Source organism: Hyperoodon ampullatus (genome assembly GCF_949752795.1).
Source record: "Hyperoodon ampullatus genome assembly, chromosome: 3".
NCBI lineage: Eukaryota > Metazoa > Chordata > Mammalia > Artiodactyla > Ziphiidae > Hyperoodon > Hyperoodon ampullatus.
In genome coordinates this window covers 134,825,553-134,844,346 of record NC_136916.1, presented here as the reverse complement: position 1 = coordinate 134,844,346, position 18,794 = coordinate 134,825,553, and the positions used below count along the sequence as shown (strand labels likewise).

The window sequence follows — 18,794 nt, the reverse complement described above, 5'->3', positions numbered from 1 at the left end:
TACTGATCTCATCAGAAAAGACATTCTTAAGTGAATCTGATATTATCTTTACTGGGAGTGAATAGTGGTGAAAATACAGTAACTACTAACACAGTTAGGAGCCACTGCTTTGATCCTTGTTGAAGCACCAGCAATTTTACCTACTTGTTTTAACACCATCAGCGAAAAAGGCAAATAACATCTTAGTATTATCAAAGTAGTTTTGACCTTTTGGAGTTCTAGAAAGGGCCCCGGCAATGCCCAGAGCACTGCAGACCACACTTCTGAGAACCACTGAGGTTGAAGATGCCTTGGAAAGTACAGTCAAGAGAAAATGAGAAGGTACAATAACATCAGGAACAAATAGGTTTAAAAAAAAAAAGTATATTTTTTAAATTATAAATTATACATGTAATTACACACACACACACATATGTATGTGAATATATATAAGAATGAGCCAATAAGAGAAGCAAGCCAGAAGGCTTAAGTTGGAGGATGGGTTCCTCCAGTCAGTAGCTGTGAGACCTTGTTTAATTGTCCCCCCGTGCCTCAATTTCCTTATTTATAAAATGGAGATGTTGGTAAAATCACCCTTTCAATAAATTCTGGTGAGGATTAAATGAGTTAACGCAAGTAAAGTGCTTTAAAAATGTCTGGCATGTGGTAGGTTGTATAAGTGATTATGTGTTAACTGTCATAATAGAATTCCACCAGTGAATATGAAATTGCCCAATTTCTGAGGAAAACACAAATGACAAAAACTGAGTCAAGAAAAAAGAGAAAAATCTATCAACCAGTTGGTAGGACAGCCTGGATTTGGCCTCATTTTCCCAAGCACGGTCTTTGTGCAGCACCTCCCTCTTCTCTTAAGCACAACCTGAGCAGATCCCACAGCTGTCCTGTAACTGCAGCTAATCCAAGTCCAGGTCAGTGTCACTGGCCTTAGTGGCAGCAACAGGGAGGAGGCTGTTCTTTAACTCCTCTTTTGCCCTCCCTTCTCTGGGGACCCAGATGATGAATGGGGTCAAAGGACAAACATCTCTACTCAACCGAGGGTGCAAATGCAGCCCCCTTCTAGTGATCACTGTTCCTCCCGTACACACCATCTAGGACAGATCTCACAAGTGGCAGATGCCCATATACAATTCGTCCTGGGATGCAAGACATGTGAAAATCTGGTCCTGGCTCTAACCCTCTATGGGCAATACAGGTGCCGCCCTCTTGCGGCTGGGGTGAACACTTACAAGGTGCTCAAGCCTTACACAGTGTCACTGACCTGCCAGAAATGTACTAGTTTTACTACACCAAACTGAAGGGTATAGCCTGCTTCTCAGGTATCCTGTCACTCCTCCCTTCCACATCTCTCCATTCTTTCTAGGGATCAAGATGTCTGCTCTCAACTACAGTGGTCATTCTCCCTCCCTGTAGTCACTCCCAAACTGAGAAATATTCTCAGGGCTTGCTTCCTGCCTCAATTGGCTGTTAACAGTGGCAAGAGGGGCCACTAGAGACTGAGGACACGGATGACCTCTCTTTTGATGCTCCCATCCTCTCCCAGCGATCTGCCTATAGGACACTGGGGAAGGGTAGATAGCTGGGGATGGATGAGACGAGTAGGCTAGTTTAGCTTTCCATCATTCAGGGTAACTAAGGAACTGGGGATACTTAACCTAGAGAGGAATGGACTTCAGAGAACATGGAGCTATCTTGGCATATTTGAACAATAACTGAATGGGAGTATGGTACACTTTTCCTATGTGATTCTGGAGTAAGGAAGTAGGACAAACTGATGTAACAGGAACACAACTTTCAATACCATAACTTAATAACCATTAACAATTACAACTGTACCTAATTGTGAACTTCCCGCCACTTCAGAGGCAAAAAGATGAACACGTATTTGGTTGGGATGTTGAGGGATGGAACAGAAATTAATCAGAGATTAGACTGAGTCCTCAAAATCTCTTGCAATTTTTTTTTAATTCAAACATATAAGGAGGTTGAAAAATAATAGTTTTACACAGTTCTTCTGAGCAAGAATAGCAAGAAGGACTTCCCTGGTGGTGCAGTGGTTGGGAGTCTGCTTGCCAATGCAGGGGACACTGGTTCGAGCCCTGCTCCGGGAAGATCCCACATGCAATGGAGCAACTCCGTGTGCCACAGCTGCTGAGCCTGTGCTCTGGAGACCGCGGGCCACAACTGCTGAGGCCCGTGCACCTGGAGCCCGTGCTCCACGACGAGAGGCCACTGCAGTGAGAAGCCCATGCACCATAATGAAGAGTAGCCCCCGCTCACTGCAACTGAGAAAGCCTGCATGCAGCAACGAAGACCCAATGCAGCCAAAAGTAAATTAATTTATATATTAAAAAAAAGAGAATAGCAAGAAGAGGTTGTAAGATGGAAAGTGGGATTTGTTTTTTTCAGAAGGCAGAGACATGAGTACCTTTATAGGCAACGGCAAAGGAAAAAGAGATGATGATGATATGGCATCTGGTTGGCCTTCAGACCAATTTCCCAGTGGTTTGCTGAAAGCAGCCAAGGCCTGGGGTAGCCCAAATTCCCAGGCCAGTTACCAATGGCCATGAGCAGCTTCTTCAGTTTCTCTCTATATACCTTAGAAATACTATTTGGTGCACGTGCTATTTGGTGAAGGCACCACTTTAGATAATCCTCAAGGTATAAAAATGAATTTCGGGAATTCCCTGGTGGTGCGGAGGTTAGGACTTGGCACTTGCACTGCCAGGCCCGGGTTTGATCCCTGGTTGGGGAACTAAGATCCCACAAGCCATGCAGTGTGGCCAAAACAAATAAATAAAAAATAAAAATGAACTTCATCCATTCATTCAAATATTTGAGCACAATTAAGTGTTAGGTACTTTCTCAGGGCTGGGGATAAAGCAAGGAACAAAAGAGATGGTTCCTGCCCTCCTGGAGCTTACTTTCTGGTAGGGAGGGGTATAGGGAATGACCAAGTATATACTGGAGGACTGTTAATGTTATAGACCAAGACAGGTAGGCGGATAGGGAGGCAGGGGGAATACTGGGTAGTCAAGACCTGATGAAAAAGGTGACATTTAAGCAGATTTCATGATGGTGAGGGAACCAGCCAAGACTGACACCCAAGAGAAGAGAGCTGTAGCAGAAAGAACAGAAAGTGGAAAGGCCCCATGGTAGAAGCATGGTTGAAACAGCAAGGAGGCCACCATATGGCATAGCAGGTACTTTAATACTCAGTGGCATAAGACATTTGTCAATGGTTATTTAGCATCTGAGCGCTCAGTGTTTTCAGCCAATTATTTAAAAAGAAAAAGAAAAAAAAAGATAAAATATGTTATCAACATGTTCAAACAACAAAAAAGATAACAGATGTAAACTGTAAAAGTGTCTGATAAGAAGGAAACAAAAGAGTTAATAATTACTTAAAATAATAATAGTAATAGTAAAAATAAAGCAGAGCTCTTCTACCTGAAGCAGGGGTGGTAGGTCTGAAACCCTGAATACTTGCCCCATCCTTTCTATAACCCACACTACCTTCAGGACACAGTTTACATTGCAAAGAACCACAGAGAAGACCCAGAGCTCTAGTTAGAGAAGGTGTACAAGCAACAAACCTATCCTGTCTGAACTTGCAATTAATGATTGTGTTCTAAATTATGTTGATCTAAGTGCTAATGAAATCTGTTAAAGCTCAACGAAAATCAAAACCAGCTTGAATAATAAGCATCCCTTTATTTGCTGACGTCATTACAAAAACCGATTACATTAGCAACAAAAAATGATTTCTTGAGTTGAAGTCAGAGGCAGTTGCTCCCCAAAATGTTAAGTAAAACAGTGTACAACATCAGTATTAAAATGTTAAATTTTACATTGTCTTTACCACTTTTGATCTTCTGAACAATTTTATTGAGCAAAATAAGATAAAAGATTACATGTTTATTTTATTTTCAGGAATGTAAAGGTCTAATTATTCAAACAGTTTTTATTATAAAACTAAACTCTGAAGGTGTCTACAGAGTTGGCTTTTTTTCTCTCTCTTTAAATCAGTAGTCTAACAAGGATTAGAAAAGACAAAACTCTGTTCAGTGTTTCTGACAAAGTAGAAAGGGTGAAAACATAAATAAGGCTTTAATTTGGCAAAATATAATACAATGCCTTCTGTTATCCTTGAATGAACAGTTTCCCAATTACTTCACTCTGTAAAAGATCAGAAAGAAAGAAATTCATTTTAAAACAAAGAAACAAAAGGCAATCAGAAGACATCTGTCAAATACCAAAAGTACATATGCCATTTGATCTAGCATGGCCTTTTCAACTAAGATCAGAACAATTAATACTGATGGTAATGAAAAATAAGAGAAAAATCTCAGGATTCAGAAGGAGCTTCTGAAGGTGGATTTTTAAATATGTGAACCAAAATCTCAGACCAAACTGAGAATAATATAGGGATTTAAAAATCCTATTTAGAAAACATTTAAGAGAACAACATTGGGAATCCATTTGTATTACTGTTCTACTCAAGAGACTGTAAAGCTAATAAGGTGAGTGAGCAGCACTGGAAAGAAACTGAAATTTACAACTCTCCACTGGCGAATAAATAATTTAAGCTTCAGACAGAGATTTTCTAAGGTCTTTTGAAGCTTTCCAAGTCAGATAAAATGATTAAAGAAATTAAACTTCAAAAGCCATTAAAGAGACTAAAAGGACTTAACCATATGCAACATGTGAAGTTTGACTGGATCCTGGTTTGGAAAAAATAGCTAAAAAGATATTTCGGGTATAAGTGGGGACACAAATATGGGCTTTAAAATGGATGATATTATAGAGCTACTGTTTTGGTCTTTTTGGATGTGACAGTGATACTATGGATTTGTATGAGAATGTCTTTGTTCATAAGAGATACATACTTAAGTGCTTAGGGGTAAAATGTCATATTATCTGAAAGTTACTTTCAAATGTGTTGACGTCAACAAAATATGTATACACAAATAAAGAGATGAAGTAGCTGAAGGGTGTCAGTGTTATATATCCTTTCAACTTTTCATTAAGTGTGAAAATTTTCAAAATTAAAAAGTTGAGGGGAAAAGAAGCAAGTAGAAAGTTAAAAAGCAAAGTTATCATTGGCTATCATGCTCTCTAATTAAAACAAGATAACAGCTAATCAGAAAGTCCACAGAGCCCACTGGTACATTAAACTAAGAAGTGCTGTGTAAACACATTACACAATATTAAAACCTGATCCATATGACAGTCAAGTGTAAAGTGTAGAAATAAAAGCTAGCTTTTGTCTGAAACATTAACTCTTACACTTCAATAGCACCAAAAAATAACTTTTTCCTTTCAGAAACAAGAGAAAACTGTATCATGAAAGAATCTATTTGTTAAAGGGAGTAAGGAAGATACATATATACAAAACACATACACAAAATTTCACCTCAGTTTTTCCTGGATAACATCAAGAGCCTCTCCAATTCAATATTGACAAACCAAATTACTAACTTTAGGAAAAAGCCAGAACTGAAGGAAGAAACTATAAGAAGCTGGCAACAAAGGATTAGACAGAATGAGCAGAAAAGAAAGCCGTGACAAGGATCAGAGCACACAGTGCCTGAATTAGGGAGAAGAAAAGTACAGATTAAGAGCACAGGGCCTAGGCCCAGACCACCTTAATTTAAACCCCAGCTCACCCAGTTACTAGCTGTGTGACTTTGGGCAACTTACAGAATTTCTTTGGGCCTGTTGTAAAGTGGGAATAAAAAAAATAAGTAATAATAATAATCATCATCATCACCATCATCCCTACCTATCTACTGCACTGGGTTGTTGTGAAAATTTAAATGAATGACCATATGTTAGAAGCATGTTCATTCTTAGAGGCACATTCATGAAGTGTCAGCTGTTAAAATCATCAGCCTCCTTCCACATGATTCCACAAACAGGTTGCAAGGTAAAGGATCCTGGGTGTTATAGTCTGAATGTTTGTGTCCCCCCAATTCCCCGAAATTCCCATGTTGAGATTCTAACCCCCATGTAATGGTATATGGAAGTGGGGTTTTTAGGAGATTCCACTGCCATGAATGGGATTAGTGCCCTTTTAAAAAGGACCCCAGAGAGCTCCCTTGCCCCTTTTGCCATGTGAGGACACAGCAAGAAGATGGCCATCTTTAATCCAGGAAGTGGGTCTCACCTGACAGAACCTACTGGTGCCTTGATCTTAGACTCCCCAGCCTCCAGAACAGTGAAAAATAAATGTCTGCTGCTTAAGCCACCCAGTGTATGGGGGTTTTGTTATAGCAGCCCAAACAGACTAGGACATGGGGTGATAAAGTTTTCTGATATAGTCAGACATATACTTCGAACACTTGGAAGCCAGGCAGATATGAAACACAAGAAAAAGTAGATATCTGGAAACAAAAAAGTATACTACAAAATACTAGTGTTAACGATCCAAAGCTACACAAAAAATTACCTTAATTAAAAGGGGGGTGGGCGGATGAAAGCCTTCTGTTTGGGGAGGTGGCAGGGGTGGGGAGAGAAGGATAGCAGATGAGCAGGAAAACTTCCAGAAGAAAAAAGGGTTAATGTTTTACAAATTAAGGGCGCAAGACAAATGCCCCTACAACTCAAAGAAAGGCTAAGTTCTGTGTATTAGGATTTCGAAAACTAAATTATTATACATCATCTCTCTCATTTTTGTCTTTTAAAAATAGCTTTTCTCTTACTGAAAATGTACAGCATTATCTTAAACAATTCATATGTACTTGTAGTATATACTAAAAAGAAGTAAGATTCCTGGTAGGAAGGTAAATTGGTGCAGCCACTATGGAAAACAGTATGGAGGTTCTTCAAAAAAATAAAAATAGAGCTACCATATGGCAATCCCACTCCTGGTCATACAGCTAAAGAAAACTCTAATTAAAAACGATACATGCACCCCAATGTTCATAGCGGCACTATTTACAAGAGCCAAGACATGGAAGCAACCTAAGTGTCCATCAACAAGAAGACGTAGTATATACATACAATGGAATATTACTTGGCCATAAAAAAGAATGAAATAATGCCATTTGCAGCAACATGGATGCAACTAGAGATTATCACACTAAGTGAAGTAAGTCAGAAAGAGAAAGACAAATACCATATGATATCACTTATATGTGGAATCTAAAATATAACACAAATGAACTTATTTACAAAGCAGAAACAGACTCACAGACATAGAAAATAAACATGGTTATCAAAGGGGAAAGGGGGTTGGGGGAGGGATAAACTGGGAGTTTGAGATTAGCAGATACAACTACTATATATAAAACAAGATAAACAACAAGGTTCTACTGTATAGCACAGGGAACCTTATTCAATAAGGTTCAATATTCAATATATTGAATATTCAGTATCTTGTAATAAACTATATGGAAAATATGAAAAAGAATATATATATGTGTGTATAACTAAATCATTTTGCTGTACACCAGAAACTAAAACAACATTGTAAATTAACTATGCTTCAATTAAAAAAAAAAAACAACAACAGTAATAATGTATACCTAAATAAAGCAGGGAAGAAAAAAAGGAGATTCTTGACATCAGACATTAACCTATAAATTCTGATGATTAAGAAATCTGTATTTCCAATTTAATTATCTGGTACTAACTTTAAAAGAGTTGACAAGAGGGAGAATACACTGAGCAAAAATGATGGCTGAAGTTAAAAACCTGAGGGTAACACAAACATTTAAAGGGCATAAAGGAGAGCTGTGGAACCAAGAGATCCCTAAGGAGGGGTTGTCACCGTCAGTGCTGGCTAGAGCCTATGCAAGGAGAGAGTTCTCAAGTGCTGGTGGACCTCCAGCTTCATACAATCCATCTATGCTTCACGATACACTGCTGACCACTCAACCACCCTTTCACTTGCCAAATTTGAAATTAAGTTCATCAGCTTACAAAAGAATGCTGAGTTATCTATCACTTAGGTGAGCGGCCTGCTAAACAACAGTTCAGTTTCAGCTGTGTTGCCAGGGTATATGTATTTCTTTTAACAAATTACACACTACATTTTTACAAATTAGGAAGAAAAAAATCTGGAAAAATGAAAGTGTTACTACCAATGATCAGTGTAAGTCTCAAATTTAATATGATTAAGGCAAATGTGGAAACAGGCAAGCAAAAATGGTTCAGAACACATGTTTGAGAAGAAAAAGAAAATACTGAAGAACACTTTTGAGATGCTGGAGAGATACTACTGACAAGGTCTAAAGGCAAAGGGTAACAAGCCATCTTATAATTTTTTAGGTTCTCAGAAGCGAAACCCTTCCCTTAGAAAACAGAGGCCTAAGGACTGACCTCACTATATTTAGAATAATTCACAACTATTTTCAGTATCTTATATGCAAAAGATCATCCTGTATTAGCTCTAGCAATTAGGAAATCATTAATGAATGACCTCAGCAAAAACGGTTTCAACGGAATGGCACAAAGAGAAGCCATTCTAGAGGAGATGGAGTAGTTAGTAGGCAAGAGACTGTGAGAATAGTTTCTTCTTTTAAGAATCTTTGTTAAACAGTGAAGTAAAAAAATTAGGGTGGTAATCTAAAGAAAGTACAAAGTTAAAATAATATATTTGAGCATTTTTCAAGACTGAACAGAAGCAGTGAGTGGAGAGGACTGAAGACGTGGACTTCAGGACTGAAGCAGGACTGAAGATGTGGGAAGGAAAGTTGCTCTGGGAAGCAGGAAACGAGGTTATTTTCTAATTTGGGGAAGAGTGGTAAGGTGGCAGAAATTTAACTCTAGGCAACTGAGAGGTCAGCTTACCAAGGATAAAAGATTAAGGTATAATTCTTTTTGCTGACAGGTTATAAGAATGAGTTGGGTTTATTTGAAAAGTCTTCTTAGAGGTAACTGACCTGAAACAGCATTTTAAAGGAGAGTATATGCTAAGACAGGCCAGAAGACAATCATTCTACAAAAGTGAGACAGAATGCCCCTGTAATCAAAATGGAGGTCCATCCCAACTTTTCCAGAGCACCTAACCTATCCCGAGGCCTTTGTATAACCTAAGAGTCTTAAGTTTGGGTTCTGAAAGGGACGATTCAGTGATGAGCTGCCCCCTGGCATTGCACAGGCCACCCTACTCATGTCCAGGACACCACAATCATTATAGAACAAACAGCTTCAAAAGAAGAATATCTAAAGTATTCAGTGCATATCAGAACACCCTAATTACCCAAGGCATTGCGACTTAAGTCATTCTTAAAACAGGTAAAACCCAGGAATCAAATCAATCAACATGCATTTCCAGGTAATATGGGCAATAAAATTTTAAAGCTTGGTTTGTTTATCTTCAGTTAAGACTCTCACTTCAGGAGTTAAAAAATGGATTTCTTTGATTACCCACAGCAAACTTAAATAAAATCCAGCTTCCAATGTAAAGGAACTGTGATGACTTGATTTTCAGTTCAGCATCTTACCTCAGTAAAAATATTATAGTCACTTTATTTTACCAAGTCATTAAAAAAAAAAAAATCACGCAGATATTTTACAAGAACTAAGATCAGGATAAACTAAAGAAACAGTTGCAGACATTATGGCAATGAACAAAACCTAGGTAAACAAGTTATGAGTCTGTTCTGTAAAAAGGTCAAAAGAGGCAAAGAAAAAGGGTTTCTACATGAAAACACTAATTGGAAAAGATACGTTCACTGCAGCATTATTCACAATAGTCAAGATATGGAAACAACCTAAGTGTCCACCAATGAATGAATGGATAGAGAAGATGTGGTATGTATGTGTACACACACACACACACACACACACACACACACACACACAGTGAAATACTACTTGGCCATAAAAAAAGAAGGAAATCTTGCCATTTGCAACAACATGGTTAGAACTTGGAGGTATTATGCTAAGTAAAGTAAGTCAGATGGAGAAAGACAATATGATTTCACTCATATGTGGAATCTAAAAAAAAACAAAACAAACAGACAAAACAAAAACAAACTCATAAAAGAGAACAGCTTAGTAGTTACCAGAGGGGAAGGGAGTTGGAGGGTGGACAAAATGGGAAAAGGAAGTCAACTGTATGGTTATAGATGGTAACTAGTCTTGTGGTGGTGATCACCTTGCAGTGTACACATGTATAATGCTATACTCATGAAACTTACATATTAAAAAAAAAAGATAAGGTATTTTTTTCTCCTCCAAGCTACAAGACCAAAAAATATGTACAAGATGGAAATAAAACTCCAAGAAAGCTATAAAGCTGTCATTTGGAGGTTCTCAGAGAGATAAAGAGGGAAATCTCTTACACTGCTGCTGGTATATACTGGAATAGCCTCTTGGAAGAGCAATTTGACAATATCTAGTAAAGTTGAAATTACATATACACTATGATAAAGCAAATCCACTTCTAGACCTAAAGAAACTCACCTATCTCTCTGCAGCATGGCTTATATTAACAAAAACTGGAAACCACCTAACTGTCCACCAATACGAAATACATATAGGTAAACTCTAATTAGAGAAATAGAATATTATATAGAAATTAAAATGAATCAACTAGAGCTACATATATCAGCTAGGATATGTGCCTCAGAGTATTAAGCAAAAATCAAGTCTGATTAAGTATATCTTTGTACATATCCTTAATCATTTCTTTAGGAAAAATGCCTACTAGGTTAACAAGAGTTCCTATATTTAAAGTAAATACACACTATACATACATTTACACACACACTATGTCAATTATCTATAGACAGACAGTAATACTTCAATTATTCTTACCTAATACCTGATAGTGTTCTTTCTCCTTTGTGAGCTGTTGGTTTACTGCCTGAAGTAACTGCTGTAACTGTGTTACAGTCTGATTTAGACTTACAGACATTGTCTCCTTCTCAGAAGACTCCTAAAAAGAAGACGGAAGAGATGAAAAACCCTGAGCACAAGAAAAAGGCATTTGCAACCAAAACCGAAAATAGTTTATTGCTGTTTTAAACACAAACAAAAAAATCTGAAAGATATGAAAATTGACAATAAAAACCATATAGAGCAATAGTGTTTGCTACCTAGCATTGCAAATTAGTTTGCATCAAAGAAAGTTATGTTATAAATGTTGTCACTAGGTTACAAATGGAAAACTCTAGAATCAATGAATATCAGATATAAATCCATTTCTCCTTTCAGAAAAAATACTGCGAGGAACCAAAGGAGAGTACATTCATAACAACAGAAAAATAACAGTTAACATATATTGAGCTCTTACTAAACTTGAGGCACTGTTTTAAGTGTTACCCACTATTCTAAGTGTTTTATATAGTAATTCATTTATTCCCTTCAACAATCCTACAAGATAGGTACTAATATCATTGCCTTTTACAGATGGAGCAACTAAAGCACAGAGAGGATAAAGAGTTTCCCCTTAAGTCAGTCACACAGCTACTGAATAGTAGAACCAGGATTCAACACAAGCAGCAGAGTCTACATTCTTCAGCAGTACACCATAATACTTTCCACCACAAACCTAAATATTAACATAATAATATCTCACCAAGCTAAAGTGAAAACAAACATTAATAAGAACACTGCATTTCAGATAAGACACCTCAAAGAAAAAACAACCTTGAGTTAAGAATGCAACATAATTGATAGAAGCACATTAAAAAGGCATTTTTTTTAGGCAGAGGTGGATCCTGTACATTTTTTATTCTTCACATAATTTACAAGGTAATTAGCCCAGAGATTTGGAGCTAAAGAAAATGCATACCGTTTCTGGGGAAACATCACTATTCTCAATAACAGTAGTGTCTCCAGCAGCTTTTACTATTTTTGACTGGATAAGATCCAGTGACTGTTGAGCCTGTGAGGAAAGCAATATGGAGCCTCTGAATAATACAACTGATAAATAAATATATACAAGAAAAAAAATGAGTGATTTTCTTACACTCATTATACTTTGTACAAAACTAAAGCTCTTCTCAAAATACAACGTAAAGCCAACCTGTTCAGTTTTTTCCCCAAAATCAAATAGTTTTCTCCCCCACCAGATTATAAAAACACACGCTCACCATTTTAAAAAGTTCAAACAATGCAGAAAATGTATAAAGAAATTAAAAGCAGAAATAACCACAGTGATATTTAGGTTAACATTAATCTATATCAGAGGTCAGCCAAATCTAGCCACACACAGCCTGTTTTTGTAGAGCTCACAAGCTAAGAATGGTTTTTACATTTCTTAAGAGTTGTGCTAGACTTTAACAGAGTATATGAAAGAAACTATAGGTGGCCCACAAATCCTAAAACAGTTTGTGAGTTTGCTGACTCCTAGTCTAGATCCCTCTTTAGTGCATATATGTCCTAACAGAAAATTGGTAGAAAATGTTCTATAAATGGGCTTTTAACATACATGCTATTTGACGAAGCATTTTATCTTTTTACATGTCAATAAATATTTATGGGCATTTCCAATTAAGAGTTGCACAGTATTTCTATTACACAGATATGGTGCAGTTCACTTTCAACTACTGTTGCCATTTTATGCCAAATAACATGGCATATCCATATCTTTGAGCACCTGTTTAATATCCTTAAAGTACCTTCTGAGAAAATAAATTGCTAGGCTAAAACTGCAAGTTTTATATTTTGTCCAGTGATCAAACATTCACGTTATCAAAATATAAATCAGATTGCTCAATCTTGACAATGTATCATATATCTAAGTCAGGGCTCTGAAACTTTTTTTTTATAATTCACATTCTTAATTTTTTTTCATTCACAAAATAGCCCTTGTAAATGCCATTTTATAGAAGATAAACTTGAGACTTGCAAAGATCAAATAATTGCCCCATGGTCACACAGCTCAGAAGTGGTAGCAGTAGGATTCAAACCTAATGAAACTCTTTAAGTTCACATTTTATCTACTGGTGACAACATCAAAGTAATCTGAAGCAACTCTAGATTCCTAGACTTTTGCATAACAATTATGATATAATCATACAGACCCAACAGAAATATTTCTTTCAACCTTTAAAAGAGTGGGGAATTTAATTGTTTTGCTAATGACTAGATCTCCTATAAACACAATCTTAGCTCTAAAGCAGCTTTGATAAAAGCATTTATGAATTACATTATTAAAAATCTCAAAACAGAGTTACAAATAACTTGTCAACCTAATGCAAAGAATAAAAAATGTAATCCTAAAAATCACCCATCTACATATGAGATTAAGAAAAACATATTTCTACAAAGAAATAAAGGGACGAATTTCTGAAACATCAGAGGTCTATATATACTTCACATTCATGAAGATCAAAAGAAACATACTTTGAAAATGACTATATAAGCAAATCCCAATAAAAAATATATAGATGTAACCATTTTTTTTTTTTTTGCGGTACACGGGCCTCTCACTGTTGTGGCCTCTCCCATTGCAGAGCACAGGCTCCAGACGCGCATGCTCAGCGGCCATGGCTCACGGGCCCAGCTGCTCCGCGGCATGTGGGATCTTCCCGGACTGGGGCACGAACCCGTGTCCCCTGCATTGGCAGGCGGACTCTCAACCACTGTGCCACCAAGGAAGCCCAGATGTAACCAATTTTAAGAGTCACATCAACTGCATTCAAAATTTAATCTACACTTTACAAAGCAATTAATTATATAAATATGATGAAATGAAGACGTGAATTAAGAATGGAAAAACAAGCCAAAAAGTCTAGTTCCAAATATGTAACTGTATAACAAACAGCTTAAATTTATAAACAAATTAATGTAATGATGCAAAAGAATGAATCCAGGGTTAGCAGTATGTCTGCTTAAGATTCAAGGTACAACATAATATGATAATATGGCATCTTCAGGACAAGCAGTGTCTTACCTTATGCAAGTCACCAGCTACTTTCTGTCTTTCACTTTGTTCAGTTCTAAGTTTTGCAAGTGTTTCATTTAACTGCTTCTTTAACTGTAAAAATACAGGAACACCACAATTAATTCACATCCTTCTTTGATTCCTTGATTATGCTGAGACCTCTAGGACTGAAGAATGAATGAGAAAGAATGGGATCGCTAACAGTTATTATGCACAGTGGATTAGCCAATATGCTGCACCAGATGTACAGAAAAGCTAAGAAGTGGAGGTCCCAATCTGTAAAGCTAAACATAAGAAAAGCTACAGAAACGAACTAGAGTTGAGAGTAGAAAACTGCAAATATAAAAACAAAACCATCAAATTCCAGTAGATTACTTTTCTAAAGTATTACTATTCACTATTCATAGGGCAGTTCATTCACATTTATTTCAAATTAAAAGGCAAGTCATAAGAAATTTTACTAGTTTTTAAATGTTTAAAGGCTTTTCTTAACCTATATAGCTCAGTTAAGAAGAATCAATTGTGTGATATTTAAAAAAAAAAACACTGAACAGAAGATTACAAATCCAGTAAAATGAAATCTTCAAAAATTTAAATGTCACTCATCCTTTAAGATGTCACTAGAAAGATGAGTGAAGACCACACTGGCCTAACTATACCAACAAGACATGTCTTAATATATACATCTCAACCAACTTGTTGAAACAGTTATAAAGCTTTATTAAACTCTAGAGCTAATACGTGATGACTGTTCTCTTAGTAACTATTCTGATTACATAAGAATGAGGGAAATGGACTCACTGACACAAGATAACTTTTTCTTATTAAACTCATCAAGTTAATTATGTCTCTCACCCACAGGCACAGCATTCTAAACAGTTCTGGAAACCCAAAAGGGGGAAATATAAGACACTGACATTTCAAACACGTAGAGAGAATTAGTGCAGGACATTCCATTTGGAAATTTTATTTTGGGAACTCTATTTATCCCGAATGCTTCAGTTCTTGCTCCTTTACTTAACTCTGATTTCACACATCAGAGAGGTTATTCTTTTGGCCCAGGAACACACAATGTATAAGCAAACAAAATTATTTTAATATATCTTAAAATGTGGCAACAGTTACGCTGAGCAAAAAGCAAACAGGAAGATTAAAATGAAGACTGCAAAGTCAAGACAAAAAAATTTTAAATATCACTCAAAATGACCTCTTGACAGAAGTAAAGGGTCAAAATGTACAAAGAGATCATCAGACTGAATGGAGACTCAACCATAATCCTATGGGTTTGATGCTGCACTGGAGTCAGCCACCAAGCATCAAAGTTAAAAGTAAAATCTCCAACAATTGTAGGTAGAAGTGGTTTTTTAAAAAACACATTACAGGATAAGCATATCACTTAAAGCTGTTGCATATCACAGTACCAATCTGTGCAATGTATAGCAAACGTATGCATAAAACCTTAATTGAATCATTCACACACTGCAGTGGGAATGATTCAATTAAGGTAAAATAAAGGTAGATTTTATTTCAAAAATAGAAAGGTGTGTGTGTGTGTGTGTGTGTGTGTGTGTGTGTGTGTGTGTGTGTGTGTGTGTGTGTGTGTGTGTGTGTGTGTGTGTGTGTGTGTGTGTGTGTGTGTGTGTGTGTGTGTGTGTGTGTGTGTGTGTCGGGGTGGGGACTCTGTGTACATTTCATAGAGAGCTCCACTCTGAAAATTGATTCCTGTAAATCACTGCTGTAACACTGCTTAACATGAATGAGTTAAGAAATTCTCTTTGGTACATACAGCAGTACTAAAAAGAAAATTCCAAACTTGGCAGTGTTAACTTATAGTAGGGAGAAAACTGACTTACTGCAATTGTACTAGAGTTCATTCAAGTACTTTAAAAAAATCTAATCATATTCTTAATTTTTAAAAGTCACAGATAGACATAATGATTACTGTTTCAAACATACAATAAGATAGTCATGTTTATCTAAAAAACAAGCCTGTCTCAATCAGTGTAAATTTTCAGAAAATTTAAGAATGGGAATACAGGGTACTCTGTCTTTATACAACATTTAACTAACTTTCAGTCTGTAGTTTTCAGATTATTATGCTCTGAATGATATGATGATGATAAAGAATTCCACAAGCTTTTTGTTATCTATAATGTGTAGAAAGGCCAGCTAAAATAAGAAGCTACATTGGATCGTTGCCCTTGAATGAAGAATATGTATCTTCCACCTTCAAGAATCTCCTTCCAGGTCAGAAAATAAGAGGCCCAGTTAACTATGGTAACTCTGAGAAGAGAATCTTTGCAACTCAGCCAATCTTTGTCTCTTTGTTTCATTTCTTTATTCACTGAAAATAATGCTGCTGAAGAAATTTGGTTTTATAAAACACAGAAAATTTTGAAAAAGAGTTGCAAGCCAAACATGCCATTGTTAGGAGCTAAGAAAAGAAGGATCATCTTAGGAATCAAGAAAAGGCAGACCATCTTGAGTCATCAGAATATGAAGATTATCTTAAACTTATAAAAATGCCAAGCTAAAGGTGTTAGCAAGGAGAAAAAGTCTGGATGGTTTCTCCACATGTCAAAACAAGTGTTTTCAGAGCCTACTTGATACCCCGTGGAGAACAAGCTTCTTACCAAATTTAGCTCTTCATTCTGTCTTACTGCTTCAGAATATGAATCATCAAGTTTTTTCTGCAATTCAGTCAACAGATCTTTCAGCTGCAATGAAGTTTAGAGTTTAAGATTGATTTCCTTATGATATCCCATGTTTGTATGCTACTTGGAAGCTCTGCCAGAAACAACTTACACTGAAATATTTTATCACTCTGTTATAAATTTAACTTAAATTGAGAAGGTTGAAAAAAATTCTATCGTAAGTACCTCTCTGACTTCCGTAACATAGGTAGATCGTTCCATTTCTGCCTTCTCTAGCTCCATTTCCAAATGCTCTCGTTCTCTTCTCAGCTAGCAGTGCAACAAAGAAGGAAAAGTTAAGAGACATATTTAAGAGGCCTCCCTACAATGAAAAGTTATGACACTTATGAATATAAAACTATACCATCTGAAACACTACCCAAGATATTCTTAAAGGCATAACAACTACATCATAAGACAAAAGAAATCTTAAAACACAGCTTGTAAGACAATCCTTAATGCTAAAAAATGAGTCCATAGGTTACAAGTCAAATGGTGAGATAACATACATTTTCAATATCTTTATTTTCTCTTCTTAATCGCTCTAGCTCTTGCTCCGAAGATGTGAATGACAATTGCATCTGAAATGTGAAATAATTACATGATCAAGTTAAACCACCAAGGATACAGAGGCTTTTCTATCTTGTAGAATTTTAATCAATTAGACACGTCAGAGGTTTTTTTTAATGTATCTCACTTAAAGCCATAACTGAATTTTAAAAGATCTTAAAAATTAGAGTGTCACATTTAACTTCATTTAAACTGTGGTCAAAACCTACCCCATTTGCATGGTATTATATTAGGTCCAGTTAATTGTTAATTAACTGTAATTAACAATAATCAGCTGTACTTAATCCCCAAATGCATTAACATAAAATACCATCAGCAACCCTAGATTCTGCACAGGTCAGCCCAGGAAAACAAGTGAGCAAGAGATGGCACTCTTTACCACACCCAAGTACTACTATGCCATTCTATATAGCATTCCAAGATACCAGATTTTGGTAACTGTGGAGACTCCTGGAACTAATTCCTTGATGGATATGGAGGGACAACTGTAAACAGAAGAAAAACTAAGACTACATAATAATATTTAAGTCCCATGAACAGAAGAAGGACTTACTTTTTCTTGAATACTATTATCATGAGTCACATATCTGTGTTTTAAAACTTATTGTGAACACCAAATTCTTTGCCTTATGTTATCACATTGTGGTTCTTTAACTTCCAAAGCACTCTGCACTCTGTATCATTACTCTTTTTTTTTTTTTTTTTGCGGTACACGGGCCTCTCACTGTTGTGGCCTCTCCCTCTGCGGAGCACAGGCTCCAGACGCGCAAGCTCAGCGGCCATGGCTCACGGGCCCAGCCGCTCCACGGCATGTGGGATCTTCCCGGACCGGGGCACGAACCCGTGTCCCCTGCATCGGCAGGTGGACTCTTAACCACTGCGCCACCAGGGAAGCCCTGTATCATTACTCTTTAGTCGTACTCTAAACCAGTGAGTCTCAAGCGTCAGTGGGCATCAGAATCATTCGGGGGGCTCTTTAAAACACAGACTGCTGACCCCACAGCTTCACAGTCAGTAAGCCTTGGGGGGGCCCAAACAATGTGCGTCTCTAACAAGTTCCCACGTGCCGCTGACGCTGCTCATCCAGGGCCCGCACTGTGAGAACCACTACTCTAAGCTTTTTTTTTTTTTTTTAAATCGTTCACACATCCCTTTTATTTTTTTTCCCCTAAGCTCTTCTTTTTTAAATACCTGTTTAATAGTCTTTTGTGATTCATCGACCTTAACTTTCCATTTATTCTCTTCTTGCTCCACACTTCTCTGTAGTTTCTGTAAAATTCCTTCCTATAAACAAAAGTACAGTTGTTATGAAAAATTCATGTTCTAATACCAAGATAAACTATTTAAGCAACTAAGTAATGTTAATAATTATTTTAAAATGTAGGTTAAAAATCATTTCCTACCGTTTCTGCAAGGACGGATTTGTATTTTTCACACTCTAGCTGTAACAATGTGTGCATTTCATCAGCTTCTTTCAACTTGTGCTCTAAAACCTGCAAACAAAATAAAGAAAAATTCTCTAGTTTAGTTTTACCAGAAAGTTTTGTGCTTCAAGTTTGTTTCAGTACTTAATGGTATATTATATAAATGGTTTCTGTTTTATTATTAATCACTACATTTCAACCTTCTTAAGTAACAATGAAGTTCAATTACCTTTTTGGTCATTTGATTTTCCTAATAAAACTCTT

At 36.6% G+C, this 18,794-nt stretch overlaps 1 protein-coding gene across 10 annotated transcripts in view; it reads right to left on the bottom strand.

Moving 5' to 3' along the window:
• Positions 1-3,691: 3,691 nt before the first annotated feature.
• The window catches only part of KTN1 (kinectin 1), a 120,714-nt gene continuing 105,611 nt past the window's right edge, over positions 3,692-18,794 (bottom strand). For 6 of the 10 annotated variants that reach the window (XM_079699009.1, XM_079699015.1, XM_079699013.1 and 3 more), the window contains 9 exons: positions 18,510-18,599; positions 18,298-18,390; positions 17,046-17,117; positions 16,723-16,806; positions 16,477-16,560; positions 13,853-13,936; positions 11,747-11,839; positions 10,768-10,888; positions 3,692-4,176 (listed from right to left, as the gene is read on the bottom strand). In XM_079699009.1, the coding sequence (XP_079555135.1) occupies positions 4,172-4,176; positions 10,768-10,888; positions 11,747-11,839; positions 13,853-13,936; positions 16,477-16,560; positions 16,723-16,806; positions 17,046-17,117; positions 18,298-18,390; positions 18,510-18,599 (726 nt within the window). In that variant the 3' untranslated portion in view covers positions 3,692-4,171. The remainder of the gene's footprint in view (positions 4,177-10,767; positions 10,889-11,746; positions 11,840-13,852; positions 13,937-16,476; positions 16,561-16,722; positions 16,807-17,045; positions 17,118-18,297; positions 18,391-18,509; positions 18,600-18,794) is intronic. The other 4 variants (XM_079699012.1, XM_079699016.1, XM_079699014.1 and 1 more) reach the window with 1 other exon arrangement.